Raw genomic sequence first — 17,561 nt, forward strand, 5'->3', positions numbered from 1 at the left:
AGCCCCGGGCAGGTTCCAGCCGGGCGTGTGAGTCTCACCAGCTGCCTGAGTTTGGTTCAGGGCTTTGAGCCACCCGCTTTGCTCATCATCCGCTTCCCGCTGAGCCACATCTCCGGGCCCAGCCTGGAGCCGGTCGCTGGGACGAGCCCTCTGTGGCTGGGGGAGCGCGTTTCCCAGCTCTGGGGAGCACCGGAGGAGGGCTCGTGGGGCTCCCCGCTCTGCCACGTCTCCGCACTGGTGGCACTGACCCAAGAGTGTCTTGAGGCCATGTCTGAGCTTTGCCCATGACTTCTACAGCTATGGAGCGGTCCCGGCCAGCCTCCTGTCCCGGCCGGCAGTAACAAGGCAGAAGGAGAAGGATTTAAGTGTGACGCTGGGGTCTGTGCCCCAGGACCCGCCGGCTCGTGTCGGGATGTGTTAGGGCATCCTTGGGGGGGAGGTGGGGGTGGTACCCGCCCCATCCCCTCTGCAAGGGCCACTGGTCTCTGTGGGTATCCCTGCGCCTGGCACGGCAGTGCCCGGCTCCGCAGGGAAGGGGCAGCTCTGGGTGTCGCTGCGGCGGGGATGCAACACCCGTCTGAGGGCAACAACACCCGTGTGAGTGAGAGCAACACCCGTGTGAGCGCAACAACACCTGTGTGAGTGAGTGCAACACCCGCTCCTTTGGGGAATCGCCGGGAAATGTGTTACTGGGAACCGGCTGGAGGCAACAATACCCCTCAGCCCCGCACGTCGCTGCCGTTCCCAGCTGCCAGACGGAGGGCGAGGACCGTTTTCCCTCTGACAATGCCCTTTTACCGGGGAGTTTATTTCTATTATCGCACCGGATAAAACAGAAAGGGGGAAGGACGGGGTCGGAGCGGAGCAGCTGCCCTCGCTGACGGGTTCGCTGCTTTGTTGGGAGTTAAAAGGCCGGAGCGGGGCTGAGACATCGGCCCTGGTGCTCCCCCAAAGCGCGAGGGCTCGTCACCCCCCTCCTGGCCCCCGCGGGGGGACCCTGCAGAGGCACCGCCTGGGATCTGCCCCAGCAAATTCCCCTCGGGGAGGGGGGCAGCATTTCGGGCACAGCCCCGCTCAGCCCAGGGATGCAGAACCTTCCCGGGGGGCTCCGCTGAGCTCCGCCAGCACGCAGGGGGGCTGAGCTTCCCTTTTTCTTCCTTTTCCCATTTTCAGTGACTTTGGCCGTGGGGTTCAGCTCCAGCCCCAAGGACGCTTTCCCGGATCCTACGGATGGTTGCGGTGTCAGAGCGATGCACCCCCTCTTAACCCTGACCCGAAAACCTGCCAGGGCGGGAGGGGGAAGAGAGACGCTGAGCCTGTCCCCCCCAAACCCAGACCCCCCGAGAACGAGCCAGCCGGCCCAGAAAGCCCCCGTGGCCGTGGCAGCCCCCAGCAGCTTTAAGGCCGGCAGCAGCCAGCAGGGCTGGGGGCCGCGGCAGGGCCGGGGCGCGGGGGCCACGCCGCCTTTTGAAGCAGAGACAAAGCCCGTCTTGATATTTACGGCACGTGCAGCGGGAGCGCGGGGCGTGCGGGGCTGCGGGACAGATGGCGAGTGAAACAAAAGGGGAGGTAAGAATGGGAGCTGAACAGATTGGGAATTCCTGCCCGTCCCTCTCCCCCATGCCCCAGCGCTGCTGGGGAGCCTTTCCCCAACGGTCCCCCAAAAGTAGTCGGTTCCTTGGGGGGGAACTGAGCCCCACCAGCTGCTCTAGCTCCTGGGCTACACATCCTGAAATCCTGAGCCCCAAAATCCCAAGTACCAAAATCCCAGCTCCATTTTACTCCTGATGTGGAGCTCCGAGAGCAAGACCGGACCCGGTCCTTCAAGCCTCAGTCTACTCCTCTGTGAAATGGGACCACAGTTCGTCCCAGATCGATGCCGGGGAGGTGAAGGGTCCTGGTGATCTCCACGGGCGACGTGCCGGGCCCCTCCCCGGCGTCTTTTCCTGCTGCCTCCGCAGTTTTCTTATCTCTTCCCAGCAACGTCGCAGCTGCCGCAGGCCGGATCCAAGCAGCTTATTAATAATCAACTTTTATTGCTCGTCACATCGCAAGCACGTCTGCAGATGGCCAGGCGTGGCGGTGGCAGCCGTGACTCGGTCACCGAACCTTTTGTCCTCGCAACTCCTCCACTCAATAAAGGTTTTAGGTTAAGTCTGAGAAGAATTGAGCAAAGGGAAACGCCGAAGGACGTGACGCCGGGTTACACTTCCCTGGGCCGTGACTCACGCCGGCTCTGCAAACGCTCACACGCCGAATTTGAAGCACAGGGACAGTGCTGTGCCCAGAGCTCACGTCCCTCGACTGGGGGGTGGCTCTGCCCACCCCGGACTCCTCCAGCCACGTTAGGGTCAAACCCATCGCCCGCGGCCTCGCTGCTTTCTTGTGTACTTCTCCAAAGGAAAATATTTTGAGGGGTTGTTTTTAAACACAAATCCTGCGCTTCCTGAGAAAATATCCTCCTAAAGGGATGTTTGCAAACCGCCTGGGAAGCATTTGAGCTGATGGATGCTGCAAAAGAGGGAAAAAAAAAGCCCGGAGGGGAAGAGGATCTGGGGGAAGAGGCTGGAAAGAAGCAGAGATTAAATTTGAGGGTTTTCAGGAAAGCTCTGGAGAAATCCTGCCTGTCCCCATGGGACACCCCATGGGAGATGCTGGTTTTTAGGGTGCCCTGCAGGGACAGCCCCCAGGCGGGTGTCCAGGTCCAGTGCCCGTGGCCTGAGCCCCTCTGCAGACATGGGGTGGTGGCAGGGGGGCAGCGGGGTGTCTTTGGCATCCCACCCAAGGAGAGCCCTCCGGAGGAGCCCACAGTCCAAATGCCACTTTTTTGGGGTGGTGGGGGGGTTGCAGCTGCTGGTACCTCCTGCAGCAGCCCCACAAAGCCTCTGTGCTCCGGGCGCACCTCCAGGGGGGCTGGGGAAGCTGTCTTTCGCTTGGTTTGGGGTTTCCCCCTCCTTTACGCTTTTCTGTGGATCTGGACAAAGCCCTGCGCTCACCCCTCCTCCTCCTTCCCGGTGGGATACGGGCTGCTGGGGCCCCCCAGACCCCGCACCTCCTCCCAGCAACAGGAGGAGGAGGAGAAGGAGGAGGAGGAAGGGGATGAGGAGGGGGGGCCAAGCCCCCATCCCTTCTATCCCAGCCACAACAACAAGGCAGTGATTGGGCACCCAAGGGCTCACCCAGGACCAATGGTGTGTCCCCTTCTTTTTTGGGGAGGGGGAGAAGCACAGCAATGGGTTGCACTGACCCTCTGTCCCCTCACCTCCACCCATGCAGGACACGCAGCCAGTGCCCCAGCTGGTGTAAATCAGCAATCCCAGCCTCCCTGTGTGGATAAAGCAGCATTGGGTGACCCCTTCTGGGTTTTGCTCTGCTGCCACCCACCAGACCCTGCTGGCAGGTCCCCCCCTGCCCAAGGTGATGGGTTGGGGTCTCCCTACACCCCCCCAGCCCCTTTGGCTCCTGCAAGGCTGGTGTTGATTTGGGAATGGGTGCTGATGCTCTGAGACAAAAACCCCAACCTGGGAAGAAGGAGCGGTGTGCGCTGATGCCGGGGCAGCTCCCGAGCACAGGGAGGAGGGTGGTGCTCAGCTGGTTTGTGGATGGATCCTGCAAACATCCTCCCTGGCTGTGTTTGAAGAGCATGGAGACACGGTGTGGGCTCGGGTGCTCGGGGTCCTGTCCCCGTCCCCCTCCCGCCTGCCCTGCTGGATGCTGCCACAGGGAAGGAGGAGGAGGAGGAGGATGGGCTGTGGCACGTGTCCTGGGGGCTACTGGCAAAAAGATTGGAGCTGGTCCTGGATGCCAACAGGCAGCTGCGTTGGAGCCGACCGGCTGCATGTCTGGGGGGGTCTGGAGCATCCCCCCTTTCTGCAGAGCCCACTCCCCCCATGCTGCCCCGCTGCCAGCCTTGGAGGGAGCCCGGTACAGGTATTGCTCGCCTCTTGCTATTTCCGAAGCAGGGTCAGCTCTGCCTCCCTCTGAGCCCCTTTTTCCCCAGGTGGAGCTGGATTTCACCCCTGTCTCAGCCCAGCCTTGCCCAAGCCAGCACCGGCTGTGGCGGGCACCCCGGGGTGCAGGGCAGCTCCCGAACCTGCGTGCTGCTCTCTGGGGATGTAAACTTGGGGAGGGAAAGCCAGGGCCACCCTGCCAGCCTGGACAGGGCCACGTGTGCCACACAATGCCAACAACTCATGACAGCCCTGGGGTCCTCAGCCAGCTGGGCGTGGGGCGGGGGTCCTTGCTCCGGGAGGATTTGCATCTCTGCAGGGAGCAGGTTTTGGCTGTGGGAGGTCACGATGAGGATGTGCACGTCCCTTTGCTGCCCTGGGATGTAGGAGAGGATGGGGAAGGGGACGGAGCGGGGTCACCTTGCTTCTCCTCCTGCCTGGCTTCTGCAAGAGCCTTGGCTGGGGTTGGGGGGCTGCCCCTGGCCAGGACTGGGGACCAGGGCTGGCTGGGGAAGGCCAGTGGGGAAACCCACCTCCTGCCCCACACGGAGCGCCCGCAGGATCTGCCTCCCCGGCTGGCACCAACCCAGAGCCCAATGAGCCCCCGGTGAGCAGAGGAGAGGCCCCGCAGGCTGGGAAATGGCGCTTTCTCTGCCACTCCAGATCTGTAAAAATCCTGCCCGCGTGAAATATTTTTTTCAAGCATCCTTCAGCTTTGCTGTTAAAAATAAGCAGGGCTGAAGAAGACTGGAGAACATGAAAGCATCTGGAAAATAATGACCAGAAGTACTGTGGCAGCAGGACCGCCATCCCTTCCCTCTCTCAACCGACACTTTTCCGTGTGTATTTTTTCCTTCTATAAATGTCTTTGCATGGACCCATCTGGGATGTGCTGGAGCAGCAGCTCCTCGGTGCGGGGAAGGCGGTGTATGCACATGCCGTGTCTGGCACAACCACTAGACGGCAAATCCAGCCCGGATTTATGTCTGCAGAAAGATCTGGTCTGCAAGAGGGGAGGTCACAGCGCTCGGAGCAGCCCAGAGGCTCAGACCTCAGTCTCTGCATTTGGGATTCCTCAAACACATTTCATGCAGTTACAGAAAGGGCTTTATTCATCGGTATGATATCTACAGTTCATGCGTCAGTGATAGTACAGTTTTTTTTGGGTTTTTGTTTCTATAGTGTTAGCATGCAGTTTAAATGCGGAGGGTCTGGATGACCTCTTCAGCTTTGCAGGTCATCTCCAAAGCTCAGCTGCCCCTTTGGTTCTCAACTAAACCATCCCAGGAACCGAGTTGGGTGGTTTGGGCTTTTGGCGAGTTCAAACGTGCTGCGGATGCATGTGTCACTGCGATTATTTTTTTATTATTTTTTTTTTTAATTGGAAGACCCTGGTTGCCTGGGCAAGGAGGGAGCTTGGAGCCAAACTGGTGGGTGGGACGGAGCTGGGGGTGTGGGGGCTCCTCAGGGAGCTGGGAGTGACAGCACCAGGAATTGCCCCATCCCTCACCCCCTGTCCTGCCCTGAACCAGCAGTGTGGGAGGAAGATGTGAGACCCCCCCTAAGCCATGGCACACAAACAGGCTCTTTCTCAGGGTGTTTCTCTCCAACCTCAGCAGCTGCTCGGCAGCAGCAGGAGGAAAGGTTTTTCTCATTTATCTCCGGAGCAAGAGGCTGATGGAAGGGGGAGGAAATGGAGAGGAAAGCAGATTTGCTCTTCCCCATCCCAGCCTGAGGGATGCTGGCAGCCAGGAAATCTTTAACCCTTTACTCGTGTAGCTCCCACCCTCCTGGATGCTCCTCCCAGTAACCGCTGGCACCTGGCCCAGGGTGAGACACTTTAAATCTGCTGGTTCTGCAGGACCCACACCTGAAGCCCTCTTCGCTGGGGTCAGATGCTCAGTGCCACATTTTGGAGGTGGGATGAGCTCTCTCCCATCCCTGCTGTGTCCCACCCAAACCAGGGGAGAAAGCGAATGAGGGTGCAGCGCTTTGGGGGGTGGCTGCGGTGGGGTCAGAAGAGGAACGGTGCCGGGACCTGACCCACTCTGTGTGGCCGGAGAGTCAGGAATGGGGAGTGTTTGGGATCGAACGGCTCCTGCCCACCCGTGTGGGTGGGTGTTGGAGTACCCTTATTGCACTATTGCGGAAGCCAAGTCAAAGTGTCAAGCTGCGTTAAAATGGGAGTGGGTGTCTCCCCAGGAAGGGGGGAGCCAAGTCCTGAGGATGGAGGGGGACACACCAGGCTAGATCTCGATGATGGTGGCACGCCGCAGGCACAGCGGGGCGTCGGGGGGCACCGCGTTTCGCTTGATCTCGTTCCCGTCGAGCCGCAGGACCTGGAGCCTGGAGTAGTTCATGACGTCCACCACGGTGCAGAAGCTGCTGATGGAGAACTCTGGGGGGGGAGAGGAGACAGAGGTGAGCATCGGCTTCGGCCCCGGCTCTTTCTAACCTTTGTGATATGACTGATCTTTGGGGAGCCGTGTGAGAAATGTCAAGGCGGGCTGCTCTGGGGATGGGTCTGAGAGCGCCGACCTCTGAGAGCCGCTTTGTGTTAAGGTGGGCAGGAGAAAAATGAAAGCACGCCCAAATCACCTGCAAAATCCACAAATCACACCAAAATTCCTGCAAATTTGGACTCGACGCTTTCCCCTCTTAAACTAAAAGGGTAACAGATGCTCCAAGCTGCCGTCAGAAGGAGCCTGTGAGTCTGTGCCTGTTCCCGGGTTTGGAAGCGGTGGCAGTGCCCGCCCTCAGCTGCCCCTGCCCAGCCTGGCTGGAGCGCTGGGAGGGAAAAAGCCGGGTGGAGTCGGATGGAAAACATTGCTTTTTATCAGGAATTGCCTTTGCAAATGCTTTTGTGAGGCTTCATAGGCTGCAGCCTCCAGGCCCCGACTCCCCCCTGGCCACCGTGGGACCACCCAGGCTGCGTGTCCAGGAGGGGGGACATCCCTCTCCCCATCCTCATCCCATGCCCGCAGCCATCCCCTCTCCGTTCACCGGGGAGGGACACCGCGGCCCTGCCCGGGCCGGGTTTGGAGGGAGAAGATGGAGCAAACTCCAAAAATTTTATGCGGGATTTGGGAGGGAAGAGACCGACTAGATGGCAGCAGAGCTCCAGGCCGGGATGCTGCTGGGGAAGGCAGCGGGGTGCTGGGGGACCCCTGCGCCTGCAGGCCGGGGGTTTGGGGGGGGCTGCGAGCCCCGCAGTGCGCGGGGAAGCCAGCGGGGACCTCCCGGGGTGGCTGGAGGGGCACGACCCCGGCCACGATGCCCCATGGGGTGGGATGTGCCCCCCTCAAAGAGGTTGGTGCTGCACTCCCGGACCCGCAGCCCCTCGCTCCTGGGGATGCTCTAAAGGTCAGCGGCAAAAACCTGCAGCTGGAGGGAAAACTGCGCTAAAGCCCGAACGGCTCCGCGGTGGTTTGATGGCATTTGTGGGCAGACGTTAACAGCAACAAATTTTGAAAGCAAACATTTGGGAATCTGTTCTCGGTTTTGTGTTTCTGTCGGTTCCCCGGTGCGGGGTTGTGTGTTTCCTCTGCAACAGCCGATGGATGCACTGACACATCCCTGTCCCTATCCCGGGCTCGCTGAGGGGCTCCAACACTGCTCCAGGAGGGTCCTGCCCTCGGGGACTGCCAGGTGAGAGGTGCAAGCCTGGATTTTTCCAGGCTTGCTTGGGTCGTTGGTTGTTTTTTGTTGTTTTTTGTCCCCTTAGCTTATTTTTATAAATAGCAGCCCCAGAACAATCTGTTCCTTTTATTTATTTGTGTATTAAGTGGAGTGAATTTTAGTCCTGGCAGAAGATGCTGCATTGATGGCTCTAATAACTAAGAGCTCCTGTCTGTCCCAGCCCCAGCAAGGATGCATCCCTCAGCTGCAGACCAAGAGCCCTGGGCGGGGGGGGGGGGGCATTGGGGCCATGGACCGTGCCCGGGCTGCTCTGGTGCCCTGCAAGGCAGGGCAGGAGGTGGGCAGAAGGGGCTGCACTGACCCTGAGCACTGCAGACCACCGGTACGTCTCGGTCCCCTGCATTAGCGTTGCCCAGGGTGATGTGTGCCCCATGCGCAGTGACCGTGGCAGTGGGGAACCCCCCCATCTCTGTCCGCTGTGTTGATGACCCCTCAGCCTGCCTGCAATGCCGGACTAAAGCCATATTCCCCTCCCCAGGTTGTGCATCAGCTTCCACCCGCAGCTGGTTTCTGGCATCTCTACCCAGAAGATGCTCAGGCTTCTGCTAAACGCTCAGTAAAACCGGTGCAGTGGCTTCATGGATCATACGGGAGCATTCAGAGCCGGGAGCCTCTTGAGTCCAAGTGTGTTGGAACACAACAGGCCCCATTCCTGCCTTGCTGAACGCCACCTAGAAGTCTCCCAAATTCCATCTTCCTGCTCAAACCATTACCCCAGGTAGTTTCCCACAGGGAGGCGCAGGTTCTGCATCCCCATGTCCCCATCCCTCTTGCACCACCACCCCCTGCACCACCACACTTTGGTTGACGTGTTTCTGCTCACCGTTGATTTGGTTCCCTTGAAGGTAGAGGTTCTCGAGGTTGGTGCTGACCCGGGGGATCTTCTGGAGCCTGTTGTAAGAGAGGTCCAGCTCGAGGATGCTGCTGCTGTTGAAAGTGTTGGTTGAGAGACCTTGGTTTGTCAGGCTGTTGTGGGACATCCGTACATAGAGCAACTTGGGAGAGACCTTGAAATAGTCATCAGGGATGGTGTTGATGTAATTGTACTCTAGGTAGAGCTGTTCCAAAGCCATTGGGAGCCCATCAGGGACTTTTCTGAGGTGGTTGTAGCTCAGGTCAGCAAGGATCAAGGACTTGAGCCCTTTGAGGGATGCTCCCATCTCAAAAATGTAGTTGTGGCTGAGGTACAGGGCTGTGAGGTTCTCCAGACCCTCCAGAGCATTGGAGGGGACCTTGGAGATCTGATTGTAAGACAAGTGGAGCTCTCTCAGGGACCGGGGCAAGGGGCTGGGCATCTTGGTTAGATTGTTGTTGTTCATGTACAACCTCTCCAGGCTTTTAAGCTTGGCAAAGACCCTCTTGCCCATCTTCTCACTGGAGATCTGGTTGTTGTGCAGTGCGAGCCATTCCAGCTCTGTGGCATTGTCAAAAGCCCCTTCTTGGATGGCGGTGATCTGGTTGTTCTGGAAGTAGACGTATTTCATCCGGGAAGGCACGAAGGGCAGGTACCTCAGGTTGCGGGTGTCACAGTACATGGCTGATGAGAAGTTAGGGGGGCAATCACACTCCTGGGGACATTGCCAGGAAGGGGCTTGCTGAGGTTCAGGGCCGGGCTCTGCCTCTGTGTCTGGAGCTGGGAGGTAAGAGTACACGTAAGGGGTGTTCTCATCCTCGTAGTAGGGCATGTAGTTATAGGAGGACATACGGGACTGTCGCATGTAGTACTGTAACCAAGCCATGTCTTCTTCTTCATTGTACTGGCCCAGGGAGGCTCTGCAGAGCCCAGCGATGATCAGGACGGTGGCCCAATGCATGGTGCTGATGCTGGAGGGACCTGGGGAGGGGAGAAACGAGGGGGAGAAACCATCAGCAACGTCAGGTCTGATGTGAGGGCTAGAGGCAGGCGAGCTGCACCCCGTGGCCTGGGGATCCAGTGGGGCTGGATGTGGTCACAGCCCTGCATGGGGTCGGTGGCACTTGGCAGCAGAGCTGGAGAACCAGGGGGCCTGAGTGAATCCTACCCAACAAAACTGTGGCTGCAGACCTGTCCCCTGTTTGAGGTTACCTGATCTCCCCGCTTTCACCTTATGCTTGCTAGAAACCTCCACCCTAGCGGATATTTGCTTGCAAAATCTTCACTTACGGGTATTTCTGTTATAACTGAGTAGAGGATGGAGATAGGGGCACGTGGTCCGAATTTGCGTAAGGTGATGCAGCTCTGCCCCGAGGAGCCCGGGACTCGCCTGCGCCGGCTCTGCACGGCAGGGAGGAGAAAGGACTCGGCCACTCTCCGGCCAAGCGGAGGAGAGCAGTAGCCGCGAGAACAGGTTGATGGAGCTCAAGGCATGTTTCGATGGAGCTATATTTATGCTACAGTCACTGGCGATGTGATTCGCTGTGGGTTTCATCCAGCTCTCCCTTCCCCCACAAAAACGCAGGATGCTCGTGCTGCTCGGGACTGATGTAAATCCTGGTAAACAAGTTCTGGCTTATTTTTGAAACGAACTCACTTTCAAGCTTAGATTTCCGTAGCTCAGCCCCGGCACGAGAAGGGCCGGTATCCGCCAGTCCCTCGAGGTCAGTGTGACCAGGGAGAGAGGGAGCCATCACCAGACGTGGTACTTGGACCCTGCGTGTGAAGCTCAGCCTGCCGAGGGCTGGCACCCAGAAGAGAGCGGGGCTGAGGGCTCGGAGCAAGGCAAACCCATCCCCGAGCCCCTTGCCTTGGCGTGGGCTTTCACAGCCGCCCCGTGCCATGCCCAGGGCGGCGGTGCCGGCACGCCGTGGCGCTGACGGCGGGAGAACTCCAGCTACGGCTGTTCCTCCTGACTCCTCGTCTCATCCTTGTGCTAAAGGAGCAGGCAGAGCAGCCTGGAGCGAGGCAGCTTGAAATGCCTCCAGGAAATTTGCGGGGCCGTGCTGCTCCTCGGAGGGAGAGAGGAGCCTCTCCTGCCTGCTGGCTCCTATCTACGTGGCCGGGAGAGCGGAGCGCTGGGGCTGTCGGTGCATCGCTGCCAGCTCCGCTCCGGCAGCCGCCGTGTGGGCAGCGTGCGAGCACGGGCCAGTTTCCCTCCTGGCTGTGCCGGGGGGTGGCCGTAGGGTCTCCCGGTGAAACCTCGCTGCGTCCCCACCCTGCAGCGAGGAGGGGACGTCTCGCCCGGCGCACAAAGAGGGCACAGTTCGCTCCGAGGCAGCGGCTGCCCTGCCACGGAGGCACCCTGGCAGGCTGCTCGCGCTGGAAGAAAAGAGGGATTGAGATGGCGGCGGGAAGGCACAGCTCCCTCGCTTTCTCCTTCTTGCCTTCCCTCCCTCTCCACCTGCTCGTGCAGCCGAGGGGCAGATGAGACGTGGTCCTCCGGGATGCGGTGTGCAATGGGGGAGCTTGGCAGTGGCAGAGGAGTTTCTTCTCCTCCTCCTCCCTCCTGCTCCAGGGCACTCTGCCTGCTGGAATACCACAGCCGCCCCGCTCCACGCAGGGATCTTCTCCACCCGTGCAGAGCCGCTTGGCACCCCCTTCCCAGGGGGCCCCTCTGCAGGGCAGGACCGATCCATGGGGTCCCTCCACCTTTCCTAGTGTCCCCCTTCAATGTACCAGTAACCCCAGAGCCCGTCCTCAGCAGCCACTGCTGCTCCCCCACCTCATTTGAAAGTTGCTTCTCCCCTCCCCAGTGGGCTTCAGCCCTGGTTTTGGGGTGACATCTGAGCTGAGGGTGCCAACCATGAGATCCATGTCATCTCCTGCTCCCCAGACTCTCACGCTGGAAGCTGCCGGGCTAATAGGGTCATCTCCTCACCCAGAGAGGCAGCAGGATTTGGAGCAAGGGACTTCATGGTCTGTGGCCATCCATGGACTTGGCCCATTGCTGCTGTGCCAGGCACGAAACTGGCTCCCCCTTCCCCTGCACCCCGGCAGCTGGGACGGGCAGAGCTGGGACGGGCAGGGAGGCAGCGAACAGGCACTGCCCGCACCTGGGTGGTGATGGCTGTAGGTGTTCCAGCTCCCAAACAAGTGGGCAAGGAGCTGCCAGAGGGGCAAGAGACGTGGCTAGCAGGAGAAGGCTTCCCCGCCGCGGCGGCTCAGGAGCGCTGGCGTTCAAGCTGTGCCACCCGTGTCGCTGGCATGTGCTTCGCGTGGCAGCCGCCTGCCCGCTGAGGCAAGGGTATGGAAATCAGGCTTCAAAAAAAAAAAAAAAATCATAATAAATATAGAGAAGGACTTACCAAGCTAAGAGCCTCCTTCCCAAAGCCTCGCTGCTCTTCTCCGGGATCTCCCGTGTCTCAAGCAGCATGTGAGTGTGTCTCCCGGTTTGCAAAGGCTGGTGCCCGCCCTAGATCCCAGATCAAATATTGTGCTTGCAGGTCACGGGCTCGGCAGGTTTTTTTGGGGAGTGACCTCCCAGCAGCAGCCAGTTTGCAGGAGAGACTGAAGAGACCCTAATGCTGCCTGGCGTTATAAATAACCTGCTTTTTCTTTCCTCCCTCTCTCTCTCTCTCTCTCTCTCTCTCCCTCTCCCGTCTTTTCTCATAGGAGTGTTGGCACTTTTCAGGCTCTCTCTGTTTAACGAGTTAGTGGAATCGGGGATGTTGTTTTTAAAAGGGCTGTTGTTAGGTCTCCTGTGTTTCTCATCAGGAAGCGATGGGGAGGCCTCTGGCCAGATTAAAAAATATCTGATTTTGAGGCGCTGAGGATGTGATTCTTAGGGAGAAGCGAGAAAGTATCTTTAACTTTTACAGTACCAGGGGAAGAGACATTAGTGCCTGCTCTGGCTGCAGCCTGGGCTTCTTCCCCAGGAAGCCTCAGTTTATGCAGTCCTGCTATTAAATATTTAGGATAAACATTTCCATGAATGATAAGGCTGCAGCATCCAAGGTAAATAAATTGCCTACCAAAGGGCCACTGTGGCAGCGGGAATTTGTCTTCAGCTTGGCAGGAGGGAAGTGCCAAGCTGGCATTTCTGCAGCCTGTGCCCATCCACCCGGGATGGGGGTCCCTGTCCCCTCCCCGAGGCTGACCCAGCTGTGGGTGTGGGGGGACAGGGCAGGGGAGCGTGTACCGAGGGCGACCCACGGTTGGGCAGAGACACGAGAGCTCACAGCTCTCCCTGCCACAGGGCTCATCGCCTCCCAGTGCCAGCCTTGCCCTGTGAGGGGTCCTGCAAAGCCGGGGAGCGGTGGGTGCTGTCACAGCCCCCCCAGTCCCCCTCCTGGCTCTCCGTGTGCTCCAGCTTTGGAGACAGCTCTTGCAGGGCTGTCGAAGCATTTCCTTCACAAGGAAAGGAAAGGAGGAGCCCCGACCGCCCATCTCCATCCCATGCCTGGCTCCAGCAGCATGCCCAGGTCCTCCCAGGAGCCTGGAATTACTTAGTGAAGCTCAGCAGGTGCCAGACTCCCTCCGGGCTTGCTTTCTCCTCGCTTTCCATCGAAATTTCCCAGCCAAAACATCCTCTTCCCCTGGGGAGCCTCGCAAAGATCTTTATCGTTGCGAGGTCCTTGCTGTAAGGGGGAGGAATGCGCAGGGTGGTTGGCGGCCGAGGTTGCGAGGGACACGCTGTACAGTGGGGACTTTGCCAGAAAGCCGGTCTATTTGGGAAGGAAGAGTGTGCCTGGAAAGCACAGCTCGCTGCACCGCAGCACGGGGCCGGGAGCTGCGAGGAGAGAGGATTCAGAGAAAGCCTTGCCTTTGAGTGGGGAAAAAAAGGACAGGGGGGGTTGTGCTGCCTAAAAGGAGGTAAAACCCAAGTAAAGTGGGGTGGGGGCTTTCGTTCAGCCGGTGGCATCTCTTCTTCCCCGTCGAGCATTGCCATGGCAGCTTGCGGCGGCACGGGGCAGCTGGAGAAGGGCTCTTGCTACGGGCGGAGAGGTGGTTTGAGGCTCTGGGCTGATGCGGAGAATGACCCCGCTTGGAGGGATTTGTTCCCGCTGCCAGGGAGCTCTGTTCCAGGGAAAATGGTGGGGAGGGTAGTGGCAGCCAGTAACATCTGCTGCTCGGCACTCGGATGGTGTCAACCAACGTCACATCTCTGGCAGCTCGAGGTGTCCCGGTGGCCAACAGCTCGGAGGCTTTTGCAGGGCTTGGATGTTTTTCTGAAAAAGCAAATTGTCCCCAGCTAGGTTAGATAAGGACTGTGGTCTCTCCGTCTTCTGGAAGTTAAAAATATTCATGACCCAGGACATTCGTCCTTTGGGGGAGGCTGTCCTGCAGCACCCGCTGGGGTCAGACACTCGCTGTGGGTGCTGGGGGCTGGTGGTCCCCCAGGGGATGCTGAGGAGCCCTCCCCGCATGAGCTGGCTCCGAATGGTGCCATTCCCTATGGCCACATCCCTTTTTCCCCAGCCTAAACCAGAAAACAACGACATGTTTAAGCTCCGTTTGTATGTTCCCCATAGTCACCAGGACTTTCTGTTGAATCTCATCCTGACTAATTTAGGACTACCTCAGGCAAGTGAAAATTTACCGTCTAAAGAACCATATATGTCTTTTTTTTCTCTATCCAACCTTGAAATCTCATGCTCCCGGTGCCCAGCATCCCCCAGGCTGCTAGCGGGGCTCTCTTGCTTGGTCTGTTTGCCTGGCGTGAGGTGGGCGTTGGTAAGACCTCAGTGCTACTGCTCATTTCAGGCCAGTGCGAAACAGCTCCTCTCGGTTCCCAGGTGACTTCCATGAAACTTTTTCAACATCTCATCCTATAAACCCCTCTTCCCTACTGCTGACAGTTCAAAGAAAGCCCTGAACTGGTGACAGGAGCTGGGAACATGCTGTCCTGCTTGATCGAAGCCAATGGTCCCTATCGCTGCGTAATCTCATCCGGAGCAGTTACTCCAACGGTCGCAGTCTGCATCTCATCAGGGTCAGACAGATGCCTGTATTGGTTTGCTTTGGTTTTCTAAACCAAACTGATGTGAACAGTGTCTGTTTTGGTTGGCTTTGTTCCAGCTGTTTTGATCAAATGCTCTCGAGCTTTGTATTTGAAACCACCGAATCTGGCCCTGAGTTTGCCTTTAATTTGCAAATCCTGCGTTTGGAGCCGGGAGCGCTGTCTTCTCCGCGGACGGACGCGAGTTTGTCAGGATGCTTTTGGCACGGGGACCGAATGCTTCACAGCATAACAAAGAAACAAAACTCTCTGATGCTGCTGCTAAGGCTGCAGCTCGTTCTGCCTGGGTAAAGGGAGAACCATTACACCTACCGCGGACATCCCAAACCAGCGACTGTCAGAAGCACGGCGACTTCTGAGCAGCTTCCCTTTTTACTCATGGAAATGTTATTTCTGCCTCTTCCACATTTCCAAGAAGCTTCAGCTCTGCTGGAGCTGTTGGCTGCTCTGTCCTCCCACTCGTGCTATTTTCTTTAATTTCCGTGGCCCTCCCCGGCCCGGGAGGGGTTTATTGGTCCCGCTGGGCTGAGGGTGGTTGAAGACAGAGCTGCTCGTGTAGCGATCTCACCATGCCCTGCCCTGGCTGCCTGGCAGGTCCTGCACGTCCTTCCCTAGACCTTGTCTTTAAAGGCAGAGCCCTGAGGGGTGAAGGTCCCAGCTGCTCTTTTAAGGGACTCCAGTGACAAGAGTCCGCGCAGGAGCCAAGGAGACCTTGTCCCTTGGCATCTCCAGCCTTGCTCAGGTGGGGTGGGTGGAAAAGTGTGGGCCATCGCCTGCAGAGCCTGTGTGGTGGAAGGATCCATGAAGCCATGGTCTGGAGCCCCTTCCTTGCATCAGACCTCCTGACAAGGCTCATACTACAAACACTTGAGCAGAACAGCTCTGGAGCCAGTGCCTGGAGGTCCGTGGGTGCCAGGTTTGCATGGTCTTTCTGGATGTTTGCAACCTAAACCTCCTCTTCCTCACTCATCCTGGCTCTTTACAACCTTTCTAAAACACAGAGAGAATTCTTGCGCGGGCACTGGCAGCGAGTGCCCTTCTCCAGGTACCTCTGCATCGCTCCATCCCGCCGTGCCGGGCAGGGAACCCTCTCCTTCCTCTAACCGTGCCCTGGAGCCAGAGCTGGTGTCTGCAGGGCAGCTTGGGCTCCCCTGTGTCTGGGGGAGCAGTCCTGCAGCTTTCAGAGCAGTTATCAACTCAGATGCCGCCCCCGGGCCATGCTGCTCCTTTCCAAAGGGCTCTGCCAAAACCAAACCCACCTGGAAGCCCCCAACTGATTTCTGAGGACGGCCGCGGTACGAGCAGGCAGTGGAAAGGCAGGCAGGGAAAGGGAGTCCTTAGGGGGTGCGAGTCAGAGGGGAGCAGGGATCATCGCGTCCCTTTGGGCTCAGCCTTGGCCAAGTCGGGCGGAGGGAACACGCTCAACATCTGGCAAACGTCTGCACTGGGCGGCTGCAGCCTCCTCTCCTAAAACGCAAAGGTCAGCGTGGAAGGGCAGGGCGAACCCTCCCTCGACCTCCCTTCTCACCCCGGCCTCCCTTTTCCCTTTTTTCTTTTTTAGCGATACATTCTTCAGCCCAAACAACATTCTTGAACCGAGATTTGAGGCAATCTGGAGGGAGTTGGTCACTCGGAGACGGCGCGACTGCTGAGCGAGCCCCGGGCTCTGCTGGAAACTCTGACTTGGGCGCGGGCCGTCGGGGCGATGCTCTCTCCGTGGCTCCCATGTGTCAGCACCGTCCGATGCTCCCGGAGCTCCCGGGGTCACCCCATTTCCATGGGAGGTGCTTCAAAGCTTCTCTTGTGCGCAGCGAGCTGCAAGGGCTCAGCCCAGGCTTTCCCTGGCTAGAAACGGGATGACAGGCAGCCCTGGGCAGGGGATCCTCACCCGCTGTCTGCTCCCCTCCTCTCCCTCCCGCGGGACACCCGGGGTTGTGAAATCGGTGGTCGGTTGCAGCCCCGCTCGCTCCCTCGCATCCCACACCCCAACTGCTCCGGGCTGTGGGGCTCCGAAAAAGAGCCGGCTCCAGTGAGGTGCCTTGGCACCAACGATAAAGGGGGTGCCAGCTCCCGGCCCCCACCCGTGTCCCCTTGCTGCTGCTTTGTCCCTGGCCCTGGACATGCTACGTGGACCCAGTGCCACCCCTGAGGGACGCCCACCTTTGTCCTGTGCAGAGCAGCCCTGCAGCCCCTGTCCCCCCGTCCTCGCTCATCCATCCTGTCATGGCCCGGCAGTGAGCGGGGTTGGGCTGTGCAGTAGCCACAGGTGGCTCCTATTTGCCCCCAAATCTCTTGGGGGGGGGGAGGGGGGGGAGAGCAAACCCCAAATTGCCCCTGACCCTCCCCAGCCGCTGACTTGGCACGGCTGCCAGCGCTGGGAAATGCTGGTTTGGCTGGGGAAGCCTTTGCCCCATCCCACCGTAATTATGGGCTGCCTCTGGGGCTCTGGAGCCTCATGTAATAACTCCCTGGTCTCTCGGGGTCTGCGGGTTATTATGGGGTGGACTCAATCCTCCCAGCACCCAGACCCAGGAATGTCTCCGCGGCCCGTTCCACAGCTCCCGGCCCCACAGACGTGGCTCCAGATGCCCAATGGTCTCAGCGTGTGTGCTCTCATCCCCCTCCCTGCAAAGCCAAGACACCGGAGTTCTTAAATCTCTGTCTCCGGGCTCCGCTGCCTCTCCCCTTGCAGCGTTGCTGGTGCCCTGGGCTGTGCTGGGAGAGGATGTCTCAGCACAAAGAGGGTCAGAGCTTATTACAACCACTGTAAAATGTGTTTGAAAAGGTTAAGTGCTTAATTTGGAACAGAGCTGGAAACTATGAAGCGTTTCCTCATCCAGTCGCTCCCTCGCCTGTCCCTGGACGTATGCTTTACACTGCTAACATCTCCATGGCTAAGGGAGGCTGGTTACGAGCACGCAGTGAAATACCTTTGAGAGTCTCTGGGTTTTGCAGAGGAGCCAGAGGAGCAGTTTGCACAAGATTAGCCAAGTGCAAAACTCGGGAGGACGGCGAAGGAGCTGCCAGTTGCAAAGCT

At 58.8% G+C, this 17,561-nt stretch overlaps 1 protein-coding gene across 1 annotated transcript; it reads right to left on the reverse strand.

Annotated features, from left to right (window-relative positions):
• Positions 1-5,045: 5,045 nt before the first annotated feature.
• Positions 5,046-12,032, reverse strand: FMOD (fibromodulin). Its single transcript, XM_082494503.1, has 3 exons — positions 11,871-12,032; positions 8,473-9,483; positions 5,046-6,348 (listed from the first exon to the last, which is right to left on the reverse strand). The coding sequence occupies exons 2-3, from the start codon at positions 9,461-9,463 to the stop codon at positions 6,197-6,199; spliced, it is 1,143 nt and encodes a 380-aa protein (XP_082350629.1). The 5' UTR covers positions 9,464-9,483; positions 11,871-12,032; the 3' UTR covers positions 5,046-6,196.
• Between the last annotated feature and the right edge of the window lie 5,529 nt (positions 12,033-17,561).

The sequence above is a fragment of the Vanellus vanellus genome, assembly GCF_965231255.1.
Source record: "Vanellus vanellus genome assembly, chromosome: 23".
Lineage (NCBI taxonomy): Eukaryota > Metazoa > Chordata > Aves > Charadriiformes > Charadriidae > Vanellus > Vanellus vanellus.

Excerpts from the sequence above, each read along its gene's own strand:
- FMOD (XM_082494503.1), bottom strand. The coding sequence starts at position 9,463 with ATGCATTGGGCCACCGTCCTGATCATCGCTGGGCTCTGCAGAGCCTCC. Across the intron at positions 6,349-8,472 it reads TCAAGGGAACCAAATCAACG|AGTTCTCCATCAGCAGCTTC; the intron begins GTGAGCAGAAAC and ends CTCCCCCCCCAG.